The sequence below is a fragment of the Zootoca vivipara genome, chromosome 9 (assembly GCF_965207765.1).
Source record: "Zootoca vivipara chromosome 9, rZooViv2.hap1.1, whole genome shotgun sequence".
In the NCBI taxonomy this organism is placed as follows: Eukaryota; Metazoa; Chordata; class Lepidosauria; order Squamata; family Lacertidae; genus Zootoca; species Zootoca vivipara.
In genome coordinates, this window is record NC_142592.1 from 69,676,401 (window position 1) to 69,700,548 (window position 24,148).

The 24,148-nt window shown below is 52.1% G+C and overlaps 1 protein-coding gene across 5 annotated transcripts in view; it reads left to right on the top strand.

Annotated features, from left to right (window-relative positions):
• The window catches only part of SHANK3 (SH3 and multiple ankyrin repeat domains 3), a 419,062-nt gene that overhangs the window by 40,626 nt on the left and 354,288 nt on the right, over positions 1-24,148 (top strand). For 4 of the 5 annotated variants that reach the window (XM_088676559.1, XM_060279323.2, XM_088676556.1 and 1 more), the window contains exon 2: positions 15,792-16,319. In XM_088676559.1, the coding sequence (XP_088532685.1) occupies positions 15,903-16,319 (417 nt within the window). In that variant the 5' untranslated portion in view covers positions 15,792-15,902. Of the gene's footprint in view, positions 1-7,537; positions 7,701-15,791; positions 16,320-24,148 lie in introns of those variants that run through there. The other variant, XM_060279324.2, reaches the window with a different exon arrangement.

Consider the following 24,148-nt stretch of genomic DNA (forward strand, 5'->3'; position numbering starts at 1 on the left):
TCTGTAACACATCCAGTCCGAGCTTGCCAGGGCTCTCCATCCTCTCCCCTCCTGCCATGTGGATTCCTGATCCCTTCTTGGTCCCACCCCGCCCCCACCCCGCCCCCGCCCCCCGGACCTCACAGAGCAAATCTTGGAGAGAAGCAAGATGGAGCTCAATGGGAAGTCCAAGTCCTGGGGCATCTCTGAGCCTGTTTTCGATAGAAGCTCTCAAGGCTGCTCCCAGCATCTTTCCAGTGATGCTGTTGCACTGAACCCAGAATGCATGTTCCCTTCCTTATGTTGTCATGCTGCATCTCTCAGCGGCTTTTGATACCACTGATCACGGTATCTTTCTGGACAGTCTAGAGGAGTTGGGAGCTGGGGGCCCTGTTATGCAGTGGTCCACCTCCTTCCTCCTGGGCCATGTCCAGAAAGTGGTGTTGGGGGATGAGTGTTTGGACCCCTGGCCACTCACTTGTGGGGTGCCTCAGGGTTCTGTCCTCTCCCCCATGCTTTTTAACATCTATATCAGGCATGTCCAATCGTGATCTACCGGTAGATCACTGGACGTCTGTGGTAGATCACTGGTAGATCATTGGCTCCCCCAAAGGAGCTCAACAACTTTGGCTCTTCTAAAAAAAAGCTCATTTGTTTTTTGTCCTGCACGCCCCAAAAACAGGGCTTTCCTCCTCCCCCAAAAAAGCTCAACAACTTTGACCTGAACCCCCCAAAAGGGGGTAGATCACTGCCAGTTTTTAACTCTGTAAGTAGACCACAGTCTCTTGGGAGTTGGCCAACCCTGATCTAAATGAAGCCGCTGGGAGAGATCATCAGGTGGTTTGGGCTGGGTGTTCACCAGTATGCAGGTGATCCCCAGCTCTTGTTGTTTGTTGTTTAGTCATTTAGTCATGTCCGACTCTTCGTGACCCCATGGACCATAGCTCTAAACTGGAACCAGTGAAGGCAGTGAAGGTCCTGTGTGAGTTGCCTGTAGACTGTTGGAGGATAGATGGTGGCTAATGGACTGAGCTTGAAACCAGACAAGGCAGAAGTACTGTTTGGGGGGGGGGGCAGGGGGAAAGGCAGATGAGGAGGACTCCTTGGTCCTGAATGGAGTAACTGTGTCCCTGAAGGACCAGGTGTGCAGCCTGGGAGTCATTTTGGACTCCCAGCTGTCCATGGAGGCGCAGGTCAATTCTGTGTCCAGGGCAGCTGTCTGCCAGCTCCATCTGGTATGCAGAGTAGCAGCAATAACAGACAGCACGGTAGTAATATCAGAATAATGAAAACACAAACCGTGAAAATACTAAATGTATATGTAACCAGAAGGCTTCACATATACAATGTATCTGAAAAGGCAAGTAAGATTCAGAAAAGGCAAGTAAGCACTTTTTGATATTTTGAACATTGAACTTTCTGAATCTTACTTGCCTTTTCAGATACATTGTATATGTGAAGTCTTCTGGTTGCATATACATTTACTGTAGTATTTTCACGGTCCATCTGGTACGCAGGCTGAGACCCTAGTTACATTTGGCTGCAATTTCCCACACTTCCTTCCTTCCAAACATAAAAATACCTTGCTGGATCAGGGCAATGGTCCATCTAATCCAGCCTTCTGCTTTCACAGTAGCTGAACAGTTGCCTACAAGTAGGATTTGAGCACAAGAACAACACTCTCCCCTCCTGTGATTTCCAGCAACTGCATGTTCAGAATAATTGTCTTCCAGCTATGGAGTGAGGGCATAGCCATCATGTGCAGTAGCCATTGATATCATGGCTAGTAGCCCTTCCTTCCTGGGTCTCTGTGGAGCCTCTCTTTCAATGCTTCCTGCTTTTCTTACCACCCCGCTCCACACAGTCCTCTTTCCTTTGATTTCCTGATGCGTCTCCGAAGCCGGTGTTCTTCATTTTGGCCGCTGGCTCCCTGGTTCCCAATTCTCTCTCTTGCCATGGTTCCTGTCCCTGGGGCAGCAGGCAGGAATCCCCAGGACTTCCACATCACAGCACCCTTTTCTACCCGACGCTTCTGGTCCTGCAAATTGATGCTGTTGAATCTGTTGTGTGACAGAAGACCCACCTGGCTGAGATGGGAAGAGGAAGAGGAAGAGGAAGAAGAGGAAGAGGAAGAGGAAGAAGAGGAAGAGGAGGAAGAGGAAGAGGAGGAAGAGGAAGAGGAAGAAGAGGAAGAAGAAGAAGAGGAAGAAGAAGAAGAAGAGGAAGAGGAGGAAGAGGAAGAAGAGGAAGAAGAGGAAGAGGAGGAAGAAGAAGAAGAGGAAGAAGAAGAAGAGGAAGAAGGAGGAGGAGGAGTAGTTTGGATTTGATATCCTGCTTTATCACTACCCGAAGGAGTCTCAAAGCAGCTAACAATCTCCTTTCCCCTCCTCCCCCACAACAGACACCCTGTGAGGTGGGTGGGGCTGAGAGACGTCAAAGAAGTGTGACTAGCCCAAGGTCTCCCAGCAGCTGCATGTGGAGGAGCGGAGACGCGAACCCGGTTCCCCAGATTACGAGTCTACCGCTCTTAACCACTACACACCACACTGGTTGCATGCCTGAGCCTGAGGGTCTGGGTTGTGAAGCTTCCTTACTAACTTTCAAGTCAGGAGGTCGTTATCTGTAGATGTTCTGTGCTGGCAGAATCTTTGACATCTGCAGATGTGAACGAGCTTTTAAATTATACCCCTATGCCAGGGAGATTAACAACAGGGCAGCAAAAGCGGATGTTGTGAGACCTTATGATTGCCAAGATGGATAAATACCATCTGTCCATTATACAAGGGTCCCAGGACCTTGCAGCAGTTGAATATATATATATCTAATAAACAAGTAACAAAGCGCTGAAGCATCAGGGCTGATCCAGCCGTGACTGCAGAGGTCACAGCTGTCGGGGTCCCATCCTGACCTGGGTTCTCACTGAAGCCACAGGCCAACAGACTGGTTTATCTGCCACCTGACATGCTAGATTCTCCTAGGTAGTGGCTAGATTCTTCAGCAGCGTGTTTTGCAAAAGCAGCCACTGTCTCTTGGTGATCTGCCAGCGGGCAGGTGCGGCCTTGGGGGGAGAGAAAGAGAGAGCTCTGGGAAGATGGCTGAGGGCTCTGGCTGGGGGCCAGAATGGTGTCGCTCAGTCAGCAGAGGAGGGAGGTCTCTCGGCTGTCAGTGGCGCATCGTTGTTTGCTGTCGGGAAGATGAGGCGGCAGCTGTTGCCTAACCACAGGCCCCAGCGAGGCATGCCTTGCCAAAGAGCTGATCTGGGTCAGGAGGCAGGAATTGGGAAACCCAGGGCATCACCACCACAGCATGCGCCCATGTTCCCCATCAACACCTCTTCTGAGGCTGCAGTGGTAGAGAAGCCCTTTTGAGCCTGAGGGCCACATTCCCTCCTTGTTAACCTGCCAGGGACCACATGGCAGTGGTGGGTGGGGCCAGGGTCAAAAGCAGGCGGAGCCGAGAATGTACAATTTTCACCTTCCTGCCATTCCCTGGTTTCAACTTCCTACACCCTCGCACCCACTCCCTCTGTGCTTCACCCCAGCAACGGAGAGGCATCAGAGTTCCAAGGGCATGTTCCAGCCAGGCAAAGTCATTCCAGGAGGGTACAGAGCAGGGCTGGTGAGGGAGGGTTGTGTCCTGGGGAGAGGCAGGCCACACTTGACCCCAGGGCCTGAGGTTCCCCACCTCATTGGAGGTCTTCAAGAGACCTAATATATCGATCATGCCAGTACCCCAGATCATCTGCCTTTGGAGGTGATAGAAGGGGAACATTGGTGTGAGAAGTGCCAGCCTGATCCTGGCTATGCATGGGATCAGAATCCCCAGACCTCACTCAGGGACCAAACCAGGATGGCAACCAGCTTTCCAAGGTTCTTCCTCTCACACAGGTGTATCTGGTTGCAGGTCCAGGGACCCTCGGGGCAGAGTCAGGCGGACAGCAGAGGTGTCAGGAATATGGGCAGGAGTCAGGCTCTGGGGCATGTAGTGCTTTGTGCTGGAGAAGCAAGGAGTGGCCACTCAGGTGAGGCCACTTGATACCTCACTGCACCTGGTGGCAGGAGCTGGGAGGGATAAAAGCTCAGCATTTCCCTTCAGCTCTTGGCCACAGCAACACTATCCCTGCCTTGTTGCATCTGGCCTCTTGCCCCTTGCTTCTTGGCCCCTTGCCTTGCCGATTCCTTGGACCCTTGCCTTGCCGACGCCTTGATCCTCGACCCTTGGACCTTCGCCTTGCTTCTTGTTCCTTGAACCTTCGCCTTGCTTCTTGTTCCTTGAGCCTTCGCCTTGCTCCCTTGCTCCTTGGACCTTTGCCTTGCCGACACCTTGATCCTAGACTCCCCGACCTTCCCCTCTGCCTTGCTCCTTGACCCTGCGACTGCCTGCTGCTGGACCCTCATCCCTGCACCTGTTCCTGCTTCTACACCACCATCTGCCTCTGGTCCTGACGTCCTCAGCCAGGGCTTCAAACGCCCGCCGACCGGACCATGACAAGAGGCAGCAGACTGAGCTGGGTGTCAGGAATGGCAATATTATATGGACCAATTAGGTGGTTGAGAAGCACCTGACAGTGACTCAGCATCTCCTTAATGCTCCATGCTTTGATAGCTCTACAGGGCTATCCCTGCCTGCTGGGGCTTCTGCCAGAGAAACTTCTGGGTATGCCCATAGCGCGGGGATCGGATCTGGCAAGTGTGACTCTGGGTTTGGGTGGCTTGGCTTGTGGCTGGCGCCGCGCTGCCACCGTCTCCATCAAGCACGTGCTGTCATCCGCCCGCTGACGAGCCGCAATTGGCAGGCCTTTGGCTTTTAATCAGTTGCGCATCCCTGGTGACCCACTGACCTTGGCAGGAAGAGGGAATGAAAATCAATTGGCTGTGGAATTACCCATCAAGCTCCGGCGTGATCAATGCTCCTGCCAGCCACAAGCCCCCCCTGTCCTCACAGCGCATGGAGCCTCCAGCCCCTCTCACAGTGCGCATGGGTGGGGAGGAACCACGCAGAGCATCCCCTGCTTTAGGGGGTTGAAGCAGCAGCAAACTTGGAGGAATGCGCATACTAAGCCATTGACTGCAATGACTGTTTCAACCCTCACTTGGTTCCAAGCTGTTGCGGGACAGACCTGCAAAGTCCTGCCTCCAGCCCTCACAGCAGCCAAAGGAGCCCCCAAAGTGAGGCTGAGCCCAAATGGGCCAGGTCTGGGGCATGGTTGCAAGGAGGAAAGCATAGCTGCCAAGTTATCCCTTTTTTAAAGGGATTTTCCCTTATGCTGAATAGGCTTCCTCGCGAGAAAAGGGAAAACTTGGCAGCTATGAGGAAAGGGGTCTCCTGCTCCTCCGCCTAAGGACCCTGCTCCAATTTCTGCACATGCTCCCTTGCCAAACCCTTCTTCTGGAATGGAGGAACACCTCGCTGCTGCCCTTCCCTTCAAACACACACACACACACACAAAAACACACCCCTCCTCCATCCATTTCGCCCCCAGCTCCTTTGCACCACAGAGCAATGCTTGGCCTAAGAGCTCTTCCCTCACCTTACTCTGCAGGCCTTTGTTGCCACCTGCCTCTCCCCCTCTCTCCCCCCTCCCTTGTCAGCCCCTCCCTCCCTTGCCTCTTCATCTAAGGGTGTTTTCGCACATGGCACTCAAAACGCTTTCTGCATATCTGAATTTGGTAACATGGTTGCTAAACCTCCGCTGGCCAGGAAGGAGGAGGCATGTGATTCTGTTTCCGAGGGGGTCTCTTTCTGCTTTCAGTCCTCCCACGTTTGCAGTGCTCAGCGAGGCAGGACAGCTCAGAGGTGCTTTTTAGTGGCGAGTGTGAAAACCGCCTAAAAGGGCACCAACCCTCCTGGGCAGAGATTTAAAGCGGCGAACCGAAGCCCACTTAAGTCAGGTTCACTGGAACCCGTTGGACCTAATGCCATGCAAGTAGGATGTGTTTTGCTTCCGGACGATGTGTTTGTTGAGCGTTCATCTTGACTTGCTCAAAGTCTGCAGGGAAGCTGCGTGCTATTCCGCTCTTTCTTGTGTTCGGTTCCGGACAGCATCTTGCGCTCGGGGTGATGGTTGCCAACGACAACAGGCCAGCCACTCTTCCTGGAGGGGAAACCCTAAGAATGTAAGACGAGCCGGCTGGGTCAGGCCAGAGGGGGCCCATCGAGTCCAGCATCCTGTCCTCACACCGGGCACCCAGACACCTGCAGGAAACGGTCAAACAGGACCCATATGCAAAGGACTGTGGCCTCAGTGGCCCGGAGTGCCTTCCATCAGCTTCGGCTGGTGGCCCATCTACGTCCCTATCTGGACAGGGACAGCCTAACTACTGTTGTCTATGCTCTGGTAACCTCAAGGTTAGATTATTGCAGCGTGTTATCCACGGGACTTGCCTCTGAAGACAATTTGGAAACTTCAGCTGGTGCAGAATTCAGCAGCCACATTGCTAATCAGGGCAAGACAGTTTGAGCATATTACGCCAATCCTGGCCCAGCTGCACTGGCAGCCAATTAGTTTCTGGGCCCAATTCGAAGTGCTGGTTTTGACCTATAAAGCCTTAAATGGCTCAGGACCGCAATACCTCAAGGACCGCCTCTTTCCAGACCCTGAGATCACCTTTTGAGGCCCCTCTTTGTGTGCTTCCTCCTTGAGAGGTCCGGAGGGTGGCAACACGAGAACGGGGCCTTCTCTGCAGTGGCTCCCCATCTGTGCAATGCTCTCCCCAAGGAGGTTCGCCTGGTGCCTTCACTATACACCTTTAGGCACCAGGCAAAAATATTCATTTTTAAGCAGGCCTTTGGCAGACCTAATCAACATCCTATACCCTTTAAAATGTGGCTCTTTGGGGGGGGGGGAGACCTATTGAGTTGTTGTTTTTATTTTTATTAGGTATTTTGTGTGGGGGGGTTTCCTTGGTTTCATTCTGTGAACCCCCGTGAGACTCCCCCAGGCATATGGCGGTATATAAATTCCATAAATGAGTAAATAAAAAATGAAGAGGCCTCTCCCCTCCTGCCATTTCCAGAAACCGGGATTCAGAAGAACGTGAAGCATGGCTGCCATGGAACGTAGCCTTCAGTCGCTCTTTTCTTTTGGAAACTGGCCAGTGGGACTCTGCTTCCTCAGAGCCCTCGCAGCAAACCTCTTTGAAGCCAAGAAGAGACCACATGTGGGCTTCTCCCTGCCTCTCCCAGAGAGGTCATCCGGTCAGCCTGCATGTTTGGACAAGTGTTTCTGCCCAGGGGGGCATGCACACTTTCAAAAGAGTGGTGTGTCTCCTTTTTGTCCCAATGCCTGTGCCGGGAAACGGGCGCACTGCAGTCCAGCAGACCTTTGAGCACTGGTGCCCCTCGCTGTGTTTTTGGCAAGAGCAGTGCAATGCTGCTGGCAACAGACGCTCGAGGACAAGGTCAGGCAGGTACCAGTTGGGTTGGTGCCAACGGCAAAGCGAGTGGGCCTTTCTGGCCAATGAGCGGTGCTCACCGGGAGGCCTCCTGGCAGGGGCTGTGGTGGCAGAGGTGCCTCTGCCCAGCCCGCTGGGGTTGGCACCTCCCAGGAACAGCAAGGGAAGTTATTCATTGAGAGCTCCGCATTCCGGCCAGCTTGCCGAAAGCTTCAAGTCGAAAGCCGAAAGCTTGCTGAAATTGGAGGCAGTTCTCCCTCCCCTAAAGTCAATCAGTAACTCTTCCCAAGCGAGCCGGGAGGGACTTGCAGCAGCCCTGGCACAGAGGTTGGTCATTGTTTGTGCATATTTTCTTTGGAAAGCTGTGGAGGAGCACCTTGAGGAGTTGCGGAGGGGAGTGTAATGGGTCAGCAAGTTCAGAATCCAGCGCATGAGCACCCCCAACGAAAGAAAACTCTTCTTTTACGGAGCATCTTCACTGGATTTCTCTGTGCTCGCCTGTCTATGTAGTTAGAGAGGCAGGTGAATGACTTTTAATGCAGGCAAGTGCTGCTTTCTCTACAACCACTAGGCAATGCTACCAAATTTGACTTTTGTAAAAAACAACAGCAGCAACAACAACTTAGTGTACCACCTAAAATTAGCTCCTCATTGGAGCAGCACTCCTCAGTCTGGTCTCTGGCACTAACCCACTTTTGCACCAGTGGCATATGGCCCTAGGGACTTTGCTCAGAATGACTGGCAGCTGCTCTCTGGGACCTTCCTCAGCTCAGTGGCCTGCTGTTCTCTCTCTCTCTCTCTCTCTCTCTCTCTCTCTCTCTCTCTCTCTCTCTCTCTCTCCTCCTCCTCCTCCTCCTCCTCCTCCTCCTCCTCCTCCTCCTCCTCCTTGTGCTGTCTCCAGTTGGCATTTGGCACACCTCGGAACTCCAGGAGCCTTCCTTGCCCCCGTTTGGTGCTTGCAAAAGTGGTATCCTAGCAAATGAAGGGTAAGCAGGGCTCTCTGCCCGCAGGCTCCGCGTCGAAAGAGGGACGCTAATGTAGCACATCTGATATGCACAGAGAGCGCGCTGATCATGCAAATTGTGCATCGCCCAGGCGTGGGACTGTGATATGGAAATGTTGCATGCAGTTGGGGGTTGCGCATTTGGAATGCGCCCACAAGGCAGCTTCTGGATTGCCCGCTGGGGCAAACCCAGGATTGTGTAGAACCTGGTACGTTCATGCACTGCCAGGTCCCCAGAATGGGGCACCATGAACTGGTTGACATGTGCTCCCCCTCCAAAGGACACATGGAACGCTCCAGCTGCAGAGTCTTGCTCAAGCCGCCCGCCATCCTCGAAACTGCTGGGTTCCTCCAAACACCTTTTTTTTGCTTGTAGGCATAGGAATCTAAGAACAGCCATGCCCCTGGATCAGGCCAAAGGGGGCTCATCTGGTCCAGCATTGTATACTCAGTGTCGCTAACAAGGTTCCCCGGCAGGAGGCTGAACATAAGAACATGGCCTAAGATGAGCCTTCTAGATCAAGAGAAAGGGAACCCATATTGTCCAACATCCGTCCCAGTGGCCAACCAAATGCCCCAGTGGGAAACCAGCAAGCAGGACCTGAGCAGGACTCTCTCCTCCTGCGATTTCCAGCAATTGGGATTCAGAAGCATTGCTGCCTCTGAAGGTGGAGGTAGACCATAACCATCAAACCCTCTCCTGCCAGTGTTAGGTGTCCCCAGTCGGGAAGCCGCTGCCAGCACAAGGGAGTTGCTGGCATTTAGGGATCCGCTGCTGCTGCAGCCAGAGCTCAGCTGAGATCAGAGCAAAACACTTTGCTGACCAGTTTAGCTCTGGGCAAGCTTTGCAAGATCTCAGCTGATTAATAAGATGATTCAGATAGCAGTGGCTGAACCCGGGCTGCAAGAGAACTTGAATCAAACGTCTTAGGGAGTAGCCACATTTACCTTTCCTTTGCACTTTCCAGGCACGACCCACGCTTTCAGGCTCTGTGTCCGAGTGCTGTTTTGCCCCTCTAACAACCGCTCTTTACTGCAGAACTGGAACAAACAGCAGTCTGCAGAAAAGCCCAAACGGCTGTTTGTTGTGCTCCAGCTTTAAAGAGAGTGTTTTTGCAGGGAAAGCTCCAGGGCGAAGAAAAGAGCAGTTGGGCACGGAGCTTGAAAACACCTGACTTGTGCCTGGAAAGCGTGGGGTGAAAGGTAAGTGTGGTCAAATCTGATTTTGCACATTATGAGATGCGAGTGCTCTTGCAGCTCAGTCTTAGCAAGGTTTTCTAATGAACTCCTTTGCCAGGTAGCTCAGCACAACATACAGAGTTGAATGAATAAGGCTTAATAATCTATTTAAGGTGATGAAGGGAACTAAAGTAAATATTGGAATGTCTTCTATACTTTTCTTGAGTTATCTTTCATCTCAGGTCAAAGTAGAGCAGGCAGCAGGCTGGGGAAGCAAAAGCGGCCACTTTTTAAAGTGAAGCTGAATGCTGGAAGATTTGGGAGAGATAAAAGAAATGCCTTTTTCATATGGTGCATCATTAAACTGGAACTCCCTCCTACAAGAGGTAGTGAAAGCCACCAACATGGATGGCTCTAAAAGAGGATTAGACAAATTCATGGAGGAGGAGAGGACATATGGCTGACTATTAGCTATGATGGCAATGCTCTGCTTCCATGGTTGCTGGAAACCCAGGGAAGGGTCTTGCTTGTGGGTTTCCCAATAGAGACATCTGCTTGGCCACTGTGTGAAAATGATGCTGGAGGAGATGAGGAGGAGGAGGAGGAGGAAAGATTGAGGGCACAAGGAGAAGAGGACGAGATGGTTGGACAGTGTTCTCAAAGCTACCAACATGAGTTTGACCAAGCTGCGGGAAACAGTGGAAGACAGGAGTGCCTGGCGTGCTCTGGTCCAGGGAGTCACGAAGAGTTGGACACGACTAAACAACAACAACAACATCAACAACAACAATTTATGAAGATCAAAGCTATCCATTCTGAAGGAAATCAGCCCCGAGTGCTCACTGGATGGACCCTGAAGCTGAGGCTCCCTCATGAGAAGAGAAGACTCCCTGGAAAAGACCCCGATGTTGGGGAAAATGGAGGGCACTAGGAGAAGAAGCCGACAGAAGACGAGATGGTTGGACAGTGTTCTCGAAGCTACCAACATGAGTCTGACCAAACTGCGGGAGGCAGTGGAAGACAGGAATGCCTGGCGTGCTCTGGTCCATGGGGTCACAAAGAGTTGGACATGACTAAATGACTAAACAACAACAACAACAACAACAACAACAACAACAACAACAACAACAACTTATACCCTGCCCATCAGGCTGGGTTTCCCCAGCCACTCTGGGAAGCTTCCAACAAGAGATTTAAAATACATTAAAACATCAGTCATTAAAAACTTCTCTAAACAGGGCTGCCTTCAGATGTCTTCTAAAAGTCAGATAGTTGTTTATTTCCTTGACATCTTATGGTAGAGCATTCCACAGGGCAGTCACCACCACCAAGAAGGCCCTCTGCCTGGTTCCCTGTAACTTTGCTTCTCGCAGTTAGGGAACTGCCAGAAGGGCCTCAGAGCTGGACCTCAGTGTCCGGGCTGAATGATGGGGGTGGAGACGCTCCTTTGGGTATACTGGGCCGAGGCCATTTAGGGTTTTAAAGGTAGGCACCAACACTTTGGGCCATTGGATTGATCCAGTGGCTCTTCTGAGGTTCTTAGGTCTCTTGGATGAGGGTATGAAGTATCCTGTTTCAGGTGTAATGGGTTGGGGGGGGGAGGGTATCAGCCATCCTTCTCCAACCTGGTGCCCACTGGATCAGACTCAGCCAGTGTGGTTGAAGCTGTGTAGTCAAAAGCCTTTGAAGCGCACTAGGTTGGTGAAGGTTTGTGCAGGCGGACATTGGTGTAGAAATGCAGGCAGTTATTAATAATTAATAACTGCCCCAGGTTCCCTATTAGCCAGGCAAGCCTTTTTAACCTGTTCCCAAAGTAACAAAGGGTCTAAGGGCATGGAGACTATTATTACACGCTACTCCCTCCCAGAATTCGACACGCTGTCATCCTGGGACCAACATAAAATCCGGGCCTGGATTCTTACAAGGGACGAGGCCATGGACCGGGCACGGTCCACCACAGCCCGCCTCTCTATGTGGTTTCCTAAAGTGAAAGTGGTAAGATCACTTGCCAACTACTTGAAAGACCTGACAGAGCCCAATTTGAGAAGAGCGTTCACTATGGCCCGTTTCCATTCTATACCCACGGCCTTCCTGCAGGGGATTTACTCTAAGACCCCTATTACTCAGCGCCTATGCCCATGCACAATGAATGAAATAGAGGATTTTCTACATTTCTTTTTCTACTGCCCCATTTATGAGCCAATAAGATCTAAGCTCCTCCTCTTGATCCCGTCCACCACTACATCTAAGGAAGACTGTTTGAAATTGCTTCTTGTGGACGCACATCCCCTAATTTCACGTGGGGTTGCAATCTTCATAGTGCAGGCTCTGAAACTCAGGGCTACCCTGACAGGGTAGTGTGTCCTAGACCTGGACCTGTTTTAATTCTTTCTATTTCATTTTTAACTGAATGTGCCGAGCCTATTTTGGGCTATTTTATGCTTTACATATATCTGCATATTAGATTTTTGGTGCTGGCACCTAAATCTTTGCGTTATTGTCTTAGGGTAATTTAAATGTTATTACACCAGCAATATCGCCTTGAATTATGCTTTGTTGCTTGTCTCTGGCATTTTGTATTGTTTTATTTTGCTATGGCTGTATGCTAACGCAATAAAGGTTTGAGTTGAGAAATGCAGGCCATAGACTGATTAACAGCCAAAGGCTTAGTTGAAGAGCAATGTTTTTGCCGAAAGATATGAACCTCCCTGAGGAGAGCATGCCACAGATGGGAGCCACTGCAAAGAAGGCCCCATTCTCATGCTGCCACTCTCTGGAACTCTTGCGGAGGAGGCACATGAAAAAGGGCCTCAGAGGATGATCGCAGGGTCCGGGTTGGTTCCTCTGGAGAGAAGCAGTCCTTGAGGCATTCTGGTCCTGAGCCATTTAAGACTTTATGGGTCAAAACACAATGCATTTACTCAGGCAGTTGGTTAAATGAGCTGGAAGGAAGGAGGAGTCTGCTCAGGCTGATGTTGATTTGTTTGTGATTGTTTTGATTAGGGTTCTTTTTTTGATGGTTTTTCTTGTTGAATATGTATTGAGAGTTATTGCCGTAACCCGCTCTGGGATTGATTTTAATAAAGAGCGGGCTAAAAGGCCTCAAATGAATGAATGAAATGAAACGAGCACTTTGAATTGGGCCCAGAGGCTAACCGGCAGCCAGTGCAGTTGGGCCAGGATCTGTGCAATATGCTCAAACTGTCTTGCCCTGCTGAGCAACCTGGCTGCCGAATTCTGCACCGGCTGACGTTTCTGAACAGACTTCAGAAGCAGCCCTACAAAGAGCAGTGCTACCTGCAGAGGTGGGCTGGCCCCACTGACAATCGGGGCTCAGCATCCCCCTCCCTATCTTCTTGCTCTTGGGCCTTTCTTCTGGGGATATTTTTTGCCAATGCTCTTGCGCTTGTTCCCACCTTCCTTGATGTCCTCCTGAGCTGAAGAGCCTTTAGAAGGCAGAGCTCTCCTTTGTGAGTCATTCTTCCCCTCTGTGCCCCAACTTTCTCCCTGGCCTTCCTTGCTCCCCCAACCCGCTCGCTTGGCCCAGTACTGCCATTAAGTCTTTTGCTGTTGCAGCTGGTGGTTAAAACTCTTCCACGCTGCGCCTGAGAGCTGCGGAAATGAATGTGAGCAGGATTGCAGAGTCTGCAGGAAGGCAAAGCGGCAGAAACAAAAGGGGAGAATCTCCTTAGTTGCCAGCTATTGAAAATCTAGGCCTTTTCACTCCCATCTCCGCACTCTGTGTCTTTTCAGATGTTTCTCGGAGGCAAACCTGGCTTTGCCTCTGGAAGAAGGCTCCACAGGGGGCCTTGGCCAACCCCGGGCTCTCTGACAGCTGCACCAAGGCGAGGCAAACACTCATTTGTCACATTCACACTTTGCACTTTTAGGTGCGCTCTTGCAGGGCTGGGGACCACAAAATCCGTGAAGAGACACTTCAGCTCATAAACAGCCCCTCCCAATAGAGTGGATATGTTAATATTTGTGCCCAGTCATTAGGTATCCTTGTGATATAATCCACCGGTAAATTTGAATGCTGGCGTCTGAAACATTGCCAAAGAAAATAAAGGCTTTTTACGAGACCTGCAACTGGATCCAGTGTGCTTACTCTGAGGAAAGGTCTATTCTCACCTGGGCAAATGTGTTCTGTGAGCAGTAGGGTTGTAGCCTTAGATCTCAGCAAGCCAGCAACTCAGGTTTAGCAAAGTTAATTAAAACAACAACAACACGTGGCAGTATTCCAGAGCCTGAACCAAACCGTTTTAGACTGCTGAGGCACTATCCCTGCCTGAATTTGCTTCAGACATTCAGATTTGATGAGTTGTTTTAGAAAGTATGAATCTTAGTCCTTGTTTTTGAATTTGAAGGCAGTAAGTATCTGCTTGCAATACGTCATTACTTTTGCACCACATTTGTTGTGAAACCCCTGATTATCAAGAACTGGTGATGTTGGGAGGATGCCTGGTGGGGATTATAATCAGAAGGCCATGTTTTGCAAGCTCATCCACACTTCACTTTTGCCCTGCTCTTTCCAGGCACAGCTCTGTGCTTTAAAATGCCACATCCGATCTGTTTTTCCTTTCCTTTTCCTTTTGCTCTGGAGCTTTCCCCTTGGGAACCTGCTCTTTCATGCCAAACCAGACCAAAGAGCAATGCAGCCTGCCTTTCAGTGGTAAAGACCTGGTTTCCATGGGGGAAAGTGCCAGGGTGGAAGAGCCATGGGTTGAGGAGGAGACCATACCCAAACATAGCTGTCAACCCTCCCCCCCCCCTTTTTTTGCGGGAAACTCCCTTATTCCAAGCCACAGCTGTCAACTTTCCCCTTTTTTTGTTGGAAATTCCCTTATTCCAGCGCCGTTTCCTGCTGCTGTCCTGGATTGTTAGATATACCCCAGGACAGGTGAGGCTGCTGATCCCTTATTTTCAAATCCGAAAGTTGACAGCTATGTACCCAAAGGAAAGGGTGGAGCCCTCACTCGATCTGTGCATAGGCTCAGCCACTGTACAGTTGGCCTGAGGGAGCTGAACCTCAGGAGCCGATGACTGGAAAGAGGCAAGGGAGGTGGGGGGGGGGGACGGGACTCGTACATGGGCCTGGGGGAGCAGTGTGTCATCCAGACGCACCAGGATTCTTTATGACTCCTGGTTTCACAGCTCCCTAATTCTAGGTGAGTTGGGGCTGACGCTGGTGACGAGTTCCTCTGTGCCCATGCTAAGCACTCTGCACTTGCTCAGTGGAACTCTTGTCCTGAGCATTGTTTCCTGCCTTTGGGTACCCCATCTTCTGAAATGCAGCTTCTGTCCTTTTGCTGCACCATTTTGCTGCCCAACAGGTGTGTGCCCCAGGACCCCTTGCGGTGTTGCAGAGCATGCTGGGGGCGCAGCTCCCAATGCATTTGCCTCTTGCGCTCCCAGCATCCTTCCTGATGTTGCAAAGGATTCTAGGAGGCGCCTCTTCACTTGCACCCTGCTTTCCTCCCTGACCAAAGAGCGTGGAGCGTGTATATATATATCCTTTGCTTCCTAAATCAGGTGACTCTCTGACACGGAGGGATTCTTTTTTCCCCGGGGCCTTCCTTTCCTGCGGACAATTTCCCATTTGCTAAGTTCATCAGTAACAGCGAAGGGGTGCCAATTGCCAGCACAGCTTAAGGGAGGCATGGCAGCCTCCAAGCCGTGAGCGTTGTTTATTTTTGCTAAGCACCGTGCTAGTGAATCGCACATGCTCGACTGGGCGGCTTTCTCGGGCACCAGGAAATCTCCCCGACGCAAATTGCCCAATGCAGTTCAGAAATTCCCAGAAAGTCCACATCGCAGCTTTGGCAGGGATGGGAGCAATTGCTGGCAGGATTTTAATGTATCTGTTCTTCCTCTCTCCCCCACCCCCGTCTCTCTCTCTTTCGCTCCCACGCCATGCAATCATCCCCCACGCTACCCCTGCCTCCTTCCCCCCCCTGCCCTGCCCTGGCATGGGGCGTCGTGCCCCCCCTTCTCCACCTTGTCGCCCTTGCCTGTGTGCCTATTTCTCTGTGCATGGTCTTGTGTGCCCATTCGGCCACCCTGCTTGTCCTCCTGCCCGATGCCTCCTTTCCCTCGCCCCCTTTGCGCCCCCTTCCTGATGCTCCATGGCTCCTCGTTGCCGCTGCCGCCGCGTACCCCCTGCTCCCCACCCCACCCCACCCCACCCCGCTGCCCTGCCTGCCTGCCTCCACCCCACCTGTGCGCTTGTGCCCCAGGAGTGTGATGTGCTTTCCTTAGTTTCCCTGCCTACTCCCTGTGCTCTCACCCTCTCCCACTCTCACGCACGCTCCCCGCCCGCCGCCGCACACTCCTCTGGCGCACAGAGCATGCCTCTTAGCCCAGCGAGCAGCAAACATGAGACTCCGGAGCAGCAGCAGCAGCAGCAGCAGCAGCAGCAGCAGCAGCAGCAGCAGCAGGAGAAAGCAGAGCAGCAGCATCAGGAGGAGGAGGAGGACGAGGAGGAGGAGGAGGACGACGACGAGGAGCAGCGGCGGCGGCAGCAGCATCAGCACCCGCCTGCGCTTCAGCACCAGCAGCTCTGCGTTGTCAACGGCGATCCCGGGGAGAGCAGCGCGGCGGAAGGCAGCCTCAAGGAGGAGACCCTGTATGATACCATCAAGCCCCCCGCCACCGCCGGCCCCGGCCCTTGCTCCGACAAGCTGGCATCACCGCCCGGGCGGATGGACGAGCCGGCGCACAATGCCCTTGTCGTGCGCATCGGGATCCCAGACCTCCAGCAAACGGTGAGTGCTCGTTCGCTCTGCCCGCCTCGCGCGCCTCTGGCCGGGGAAGGCTGCAGGCTCGGCCGGGGTGGGTGGGGGGCAGACCCGCCGGAGGCCCCAGATGTGCGCAAGTTCCCCGGGATGGGGCAGCGAGAGCCGCCTCCGCCTGCTGCTCGCCTTCCGCTGCCTGTGGAATGGCTGGCGAAACTTTTACGGCAACTGCAGTCTCACGAGGGGTGTGTGGGATGGAGGGCGTGGGGGGGGGGGTGACCAGCCCCACTGGGATTCCCCTGCTCTCCTGGCAGGCGGCACCCTCAACCTCCGAGGTGCCTCTTTCTCCAGGCAGGAGGGTGCTCCGCAGCCTGGGCGAGGGGGTGCCCCCACCCAGGTTTTAGTTTCAGTGATGGAATGGGGAGGGGGGCCTGGGGTGGAGAGCAGAAGAGAGAGCGGAGCGTTTCCTGGAGGACCGGCTTGCATCTGAGTGGCACGGAGAGAGATAGATAGATGAGGGTGGGGCCATATTGGAAGGCCCCCTCCCATTCCAAGCAGGATGGGGCTCAGGGCGGAGCAGGGGCGGCCCCCTGCGCTTCTGTTGTCCCAAGGGGCCAACAGCCACCCGCTTCTGCCCCAACCAGCAGAGGGAGGATGTTGGTGGCTGGGCAGGGGTTGCCCGGGTGCCCTGAGAGGAGTTCTTGAAAGGGGGAGGGAGGAATATGCAATGGGGGTGTTCCTGTTTTTTGGTGTGGCTGGACTTCTACAACTGTTTCTGAGCATTTTGAAGAGGGGGGCAGATTGTCTTTCCTAGCAAACTGAAGAGGGTGTATTTGTGGCCCTGAGAAGCTGAGCTGTGTCTTTCTCTCTCTTTTGGGGGGTGGGGTGGGGTGGGGGAGAGGTGTCCATCGTTCTATGCTGCTGATGAGGAGTGTGCTTTCTGTGGGGCCAAGCTTCCAAGGGTCTGGCAGCCTGTCTACTGATCCTGTGGGGTGTCTCTCTGTTGGATGTTTGGGGGCTTGGAGGGAGCTCCTTCTTTTCTTCAGTGGGGCTTTGGACTATTCCTCCCCCTCCATCTATTCAGTGGGGACTATGCCCGATCTATGGGGCGGGGAGTGTGTGTGCTCTTTGCGGGATTTCCTGCACATCTGTGAGGCTTGCACCTGTCCTGTGCATATTTCTAACCCACTGAAGAGCCGTGGGGCTGCCCTGTTTGTGGTGCTGGTGTGATATGGAGACAGAGGGGGTCTCTGCATGTGCCTCCTCTCAGCCTCCTGTCATCTTGAGACCCCTGATCTGCGGGGCTCTACAGGTTCCCACACAAGGTCCCGAACCTCCCAGTCCCTGGTTCTTGGTGCTGATGGATGGAGGGGACACACACACACACACACACACACACACACACACACACACACACGGCTCAGCCCCCTCTGCTTCATGGGTGGGTGATGGTGGGGGGGGGTGAATTTCTCTATGCACCAGCTGGATGGGAATGCAGAGGTCTTGCAGAGCAGCCCCGGGGCTGAGATGGGCAGTGATGGGGAAGGAGAATGTTTGGGTGGGCTGGGTGTGTGTGTCTGTATGCTGATCTTGATTGTGGGGGGTGGGGTAGGAGCTGCCTGAGGCTCCTTTTGGCAGACCCAGAGAGGACAGCCCGACCGCCCCCCATCCCCCACCCCCTTTGCTTGGCTCCCTTACAGTGCTGCTCTCAGCAGGGTTGGGGAGAAAACCGGCAGCTGCACAAACCATCAGGTGGGCTTCCTAGAACTCACCTGGTAGAGGCAGCAAAGGAAAGGAGCCTGGAAACGAAGGGAGGGAGGGATGTGATTTTGCTGCACAGCCTGATGCAAGAGCAGAGAAGGGGGTTGGGGGGAGGTGGGGGTGAAAGAACCAAAGGCTCTTCCTGTGATGCTGGGGGGGGGGGGAAGAGGCTCCACTCTGCCGCCAGCCCACCCCTCCTCAAATCCCCTCCTGCTCAGCAAAGCTCTTCCTGCACCCACCTGGTCTTCTTTCACATGCCCATCCCTTTCCACCCCCCACCCCCCACTGCCTGACACTCAGAACTACCCCCCCCCCAAAGCTGGTTATCTGCCTCTGCTAGGAAGCAGAATGGCTATTCCTAGTTCGGAGTTCTCATGAGGGTGGAAATAAGAGAGAGGCAGGATATCTCTTAGAGGTGGTGTTGTTGCCTTTGGGTGCTGTGAATTTGGGTGGGTGAATGGGTGAAGGCAGGGATTCTTATGAGGGGGTTTTCGTTGCTGCTTGGCTGCCGTGGGGACCCTCTTCCACTTGGAGGCTCTCCAAAGTCTCAGCTTGAGCTTAGTTTGGAAAAGTTATGATCCCTTCTTCCTGGAACCGGCATGGGGGGTGGCCAGGCTGGTGTTTGGAAGGGGTGAGGTTTTTTTGTGTGAAAGTCTTATTGGCTGAGGATGGCTTTGAAATGGCAGCCACTAAAGGAATGTGGCAAATACCCCCCCCCTTTTATCAGAAAGTGGCATTATGAATGATTTTGGGATCAAAAACAGCAACTGTGAGCATTTGCACCCTACTTTTCTTGTGTCCATTTTATGATATTCTAGCAGGGACCCAGGGACCCAGGTGGCGCTGTGGGTTAAACCACAGAGTCTAGGGCTCGCTGATCAGAAGGTCAGAGGTTTGAATCCCTGCAACGGGGTGAGCTCCCGTTGTTCGGTCCCAGCTCCTGCCCACCTAGAAGTTCGAAAGCACATCAAAGTGCAAGTAGATAAACAGGGACCGCTCCGGCGGGAAGGTAAACGGCATTTCCGTGCACTGCTCTGGTTCGCCAGAAGCAGCTTTGTCATGCTGGCCACATGGCCCGGAAGCTGTCTGCGGACAAACGCCGGCCTCCTCGGCCTATAGAGCGAGATGAGCGCCGCAACCCCAGAGTCGGACACGACTGGACCTGATGGTCAGGGGCCCCTTTACCTTTAGCAGGGAACCAGGCAGAGGGCCTTCTCAGTAGTGGTGCCAGCCGTGTGGAACACCCTCCCACCGGATGTCTAGGAAATAAGCAACTATCTGACATCTGAAGGCAGCCCTCCGGCAACTGGGGGGGGGGGGGGCTTCCGTCAGAACAGCGAATGGCACCTCCCACCCTCGGCAGACACGGCTTGGAGCTGTGGGGTCCACGTTGGAGTGACTGCAGTGCAGGCAAGGCCTCCAGAGCAGCATTCCCCAAGCTGGTGCCCTCCAGCTGTTTTAGACTACAACTCCCATCAGCCCCAGGCAAGCTGATGGGAATTGTAGTCCAAAACTTCTGGGGAGTAGCAGGTTGGGTAAATTTTGCCATGGGGTGTCCAGGGCTGGCACTCTTCTGGCCCTTGCTTTGATTTGTGTTCCAGAGATAGCTGGAAGAGACTTGTGCTTGCTTATGGTACAAGTTGATGGGCATTGCCCAGGTCATGAGTAGTTGCCATATTGTGGTTTTCTTTTTTTGGGGGGGGGGGGAGGAGAATAGTTTGCTCATCGGTTCAGATTGGCCAGTGACCTCAAGTGTTTTTTGTTCTCTTTTTTTTAAAAAAAAAAATCAATATGAATTTATAAAAGCACAGAAAACAGAACTGAAGAATAAAAGGGAAAAGTGAAAGAAAAGGAATAAAAAAGGAGAGAGAGAGAAAAAGACCCATTTTATCAATCCATAATTCAATTCCATCGACTTCCTGTCCATCTTTCCATGGCTCCTTAAAGTTTCCCATTCCTGCTGCACATTCTAACTATTTAAACATTCAAATTCTTCTCATTCTAAACTATAAATGCTAGGCTCACGCCAAACCGACTAAAGTTCTAACATTTATGCAATGGGTGTTTTTTTTAGGTAGTCTACAAATGGCTTCCATTCATCTTTAAAACTTTTTTCTTCTTGCTCTTTAATTTTCTGTTAATTTCATCTGCCACTCCTCCTTGGTAGGGACTGTCTCCTCTCTCCATCTTTGTGCATATGGGATTCCTGCCATAAACGGCCTCTGCCCAGTATACCTGAAGGGGCATCTCCACCACCATCACCCATCCCGGACACTGAGGGCCTTCTGACATTTCCCTCACTGCAAGAAGCGAGATTACAGGGAACCAGGCAGAAGGCCTTCTTGGTGGTGGCGCCCGCCCTGTGGAATGCCCTCCCATCAGATGTCAACTATCCAACTTTTAAAAGACATCTGAAGGCAGCCCTGTTTTGGGAAGTTTTTAATGTTTCATGTACAGTGGTACCTCTGGTTAAGAACTTAATTCGTTCCGGAGGTCCGTTCTTGACCTGAAACTGTTCTTAACCTGAAGCACCACTTTAGCTAATGGGGCCTCCTGCTGCCGCTGCGCCACCGGAGCACAATTTCTGTTCTCATCCTGAAGCAAAGTTGTTAACCCGAGGTACTATTTCTGGGTTAGCGGCATCTGTAACCTGAAGCGTTTGTAACCTGAGGTAGCACTGTATTTATCGTGTTTTTAATATTCTATTGGGAGCTGGCCAGAGTGGCCGGGGAAACCCAGCCAGATGGGCATGGTATAAATAATAAATTCTTATTATAATATGGAATCTCCCTCATTTGAAGTTTTAAAGTAGAATTTGGATGGCCAAGGATTCTTGAGCCGTGATTCCTGCATTGCAGGGGGCTGGACTAGATGACTTTTAAGGGCCCATACCAACTCTACAATCCTACGATTCTGTGATTGGCTCTGGCCTGGTTCTTGCCATGTGTGGCTCACATTTCCCGATGTTCTTCAGCAGCTGTGCTGTGCAAGTTGTTGTCAGTTTCGGAGTGGTGGTTGTACATTTTAGCCATTGCACACCCAGAGGTGATGTTGCAGAGTATAGGAAGGGAGGGGTGTGTGTGTGTGTGTGTGTGTGTGTGTGTGTGTGTGTGTGTGTGTGTGTGTGTGTTCCATTGCCATCCCCGCAGCCCCTCCAGGGCCACCACTGGCATCCTGATAAGAGCCGAGCAAGGGCGTCCGTCTAGGAACACTGAATGTAGGTCATGCCGAAGGAAGGGAGCCTGGATCCTGGAAAGCGGCAAGCAAGTAAGAAATGGAGAGGAGGACCAGGCTGGATATCAGGGGAGTTTTTTAATCAGCCCAGAGCATCACCATCGAAAGGGCTCAGGTTCTGGAGGCAAGGAGGCTGGTCCCTGCCAGGAAGGAGGTTCATAAAGCAAGGTGCCACAGAGTCACAGGGAGGGTGTGAGATTCGTGACCGAGCCGGATGTGAACCAGGAGCTTCTCAACCAAGACCCCACTTTTGGAAAACACTTTTAATCACAGCTGTGAGTGCTGCCCATTTGGATTGGGACCGCTGCACTGGGGGAGGGTGTTGATGAAAACCCACCCCAGGGGCAGAACTGGGTTTTATTTCACTCGGGTCAAGGGCCCAGTTTGGGGCACACATACACCCTTGCGTGTTTGCATACACACACACACACACACACACACACACACACACACACACGCTGGCATCCTGAATGGAGCTCCTCTGGACGCTTCACCTGGAGCAAAATAACCTGGGTAGCCCCTACCCATCTATGTTTCAGCCCCCCCACATCATTTTCTTAATTAAAAGTCCCTCCACCCTCCCCAATCTATTGCGTCTGCCCCATGGGTACCTAAATGGTTGTTGTTGTTGTTGTTGTTTAGTCGTGTCCGACTCTTCGTGACCCCATGGACCATAGCACGCCAGGCACTCCTGTCTTGCACTGCCTCCCACAGTTTGGTCATACTCATGTTGGTAGCTTCGAGAACACTGTCCAACCATCTCGTCCTCTGTCGTCCCCTTCTCCTTGTGCCCTCAATCTTTCCCAACATCAGGGTCTTTTCCAAGGATTCTTCTCTTCTCATGAGGTGGCCAAAGTATTGGAGCCTCAGCTTCAGGATCTGTCCTTCCAGTGAGCACTCAGGGCTGATTTCCTTCAGAATGGATAGGTTTGATCTTCTTGCAGTCCATGGGACTCTCAGGAGTCTCCTCCAGCACCATGGTACCTGTATCTTTTTGCCCCATGGGCAATTATCAGCTTTTGGGCAGGTTTTTTTTTTGCTTGTTTCAGGGAAAGGGTTAAAAGTCCCATCACCATGGTTCCCATTGAAACAACCCCCTGCTATTAACACTTTTAAAGGGGAAACATCCTGCGCAAGCTGCTTCCCCCTGGGAAAACCCATCTTTAGTACCGAATTGGAGCAAAGGTCCATCCGGGTTTCTTTGGGCTGATGGTTGTCTTGTGCATAGAAAGCACGAGAGAAGCAGGAAACCCCGGCTTTTCAGGCATGGTGCAAGTGGAAGTGTGCATGAGCCCTCAGAGGCGACATGATAGAGGTTTATAAAATGACGCTTGGCAGGGAGAAAGTGGAGAGAGAAAGGTTTTTGCTCCTCGTTTCATATGACTAGAACCAATGGCCATCCAATGAAGCCCAGATAAAAGACAGGACTTGTTCATGCAGCACATCGTTCAACTGTGGAACTCGCTGCCGCAGGAGGCAGCGATGGCCATCAACTTGGATGGCTTTAAAAGAGGATTAGTCAAATTCATGAAGGATGAGATTATCAGTGGCTACTAGACATGATGGTTCTCTATGTTCTACCTCCACTGTTGGAGGCAGTTGCCATTCCTGCATTGCACGGGGGTGGACTGGATGACCCTCGGGGACCCTTCCAACTCTAGAGTTCTGTGATTCTACTTGCCAGTTGCTAGAAGTCAGGCAGGGAGTGCTGTTGCTTTCAGGTTGCTTGGGGGCTTCCTGTTGGGGCATCTGGCTGGCCACTGTGAGAACGGGGTGCTGGATTAGAAGGGTCTGCTTTGGCCTGATCCAGCTGCCTCCAGGCTCCTCTTAGGTTCTCAGAAACATTAGGAACAGACAGAATGAGACCAACAGTTTCTCTCTGAACTAGTTTCAGATAGCTGGACCCCTTCATAATTTGTGCCCAGCTCAACCTGGGAGGGGCCCCTGTATTTCATTCCTCACTTGCTTTCAGCACAAGCCCAGCTGATGAGGAATTCCTTCTTAGGATCTCTGCTATTTTGTGTGATATCTGTGCCTTTAGGGGTACTGTACATTGGATGGGGTGTCTTTTTCCTGCTACAGTGGCCTGATCCAGAGTCTTGGTTTTGCTTTCAAAGAGGTGCGGGGGAGGCTGATGCCTTGTGCTGATGCAGCTCAAACAAGCCCCGGAAAGGGAGGTGAGGCTGTTTCCGGGCCCAGAGTTAGGTAAAGTTTCTGACTGGGAAACTTTGGGGGGCTTAAATCTTCCCCGTCGAATCTGGTGGGGCTGATTTCAGCTCGGTAAGTTCTGCTTACAGTTGGCAGCGTGGCAGTATCAAATATGCTATTGAGCATCACAGCACATCTTGAAATTAAATCATTGTCATGACTAATCGAGAGCAAATGAATACTTATTCACTCAGGTGAGTTGAGTGGGGTGAACCTAGCTGTCACAAATGATGTGCTGGAACAAAATAAATAAGATGTGTGAGGAACAGTGAAAAATGACAGAGAAGAGCTGCTGTAAGGGGTTGGGGTTGAGAGGGTGAGATATTCCACCCTGTCTTTTGGTGCCACGAGGGAGAGACCAGATCAGAGTGCTTTGCCCCAAGAGCCAATCACCCAGGGCTGCTATTCACATTTCCGACATTTAAAAGAGATTTGATGAGAGCGGGGAGATCTGCTTGGAAATTGGCTCCCGGTGGGAGACCTTGTGCTCTTCCCCTGGTTGCTGCATCTTGTGAATACTCCAGCAAGATTCTCTTGATCGTGGGGGAAAATCCCAAGAGGAAACGTCTTGTGAGTTTAACTTGGCAAGCAAAAGTTCAGTGGGCGCCTAATAGTATTGGGTGAAAACTCAAAAAATCTAAGACTGAAGGACATAG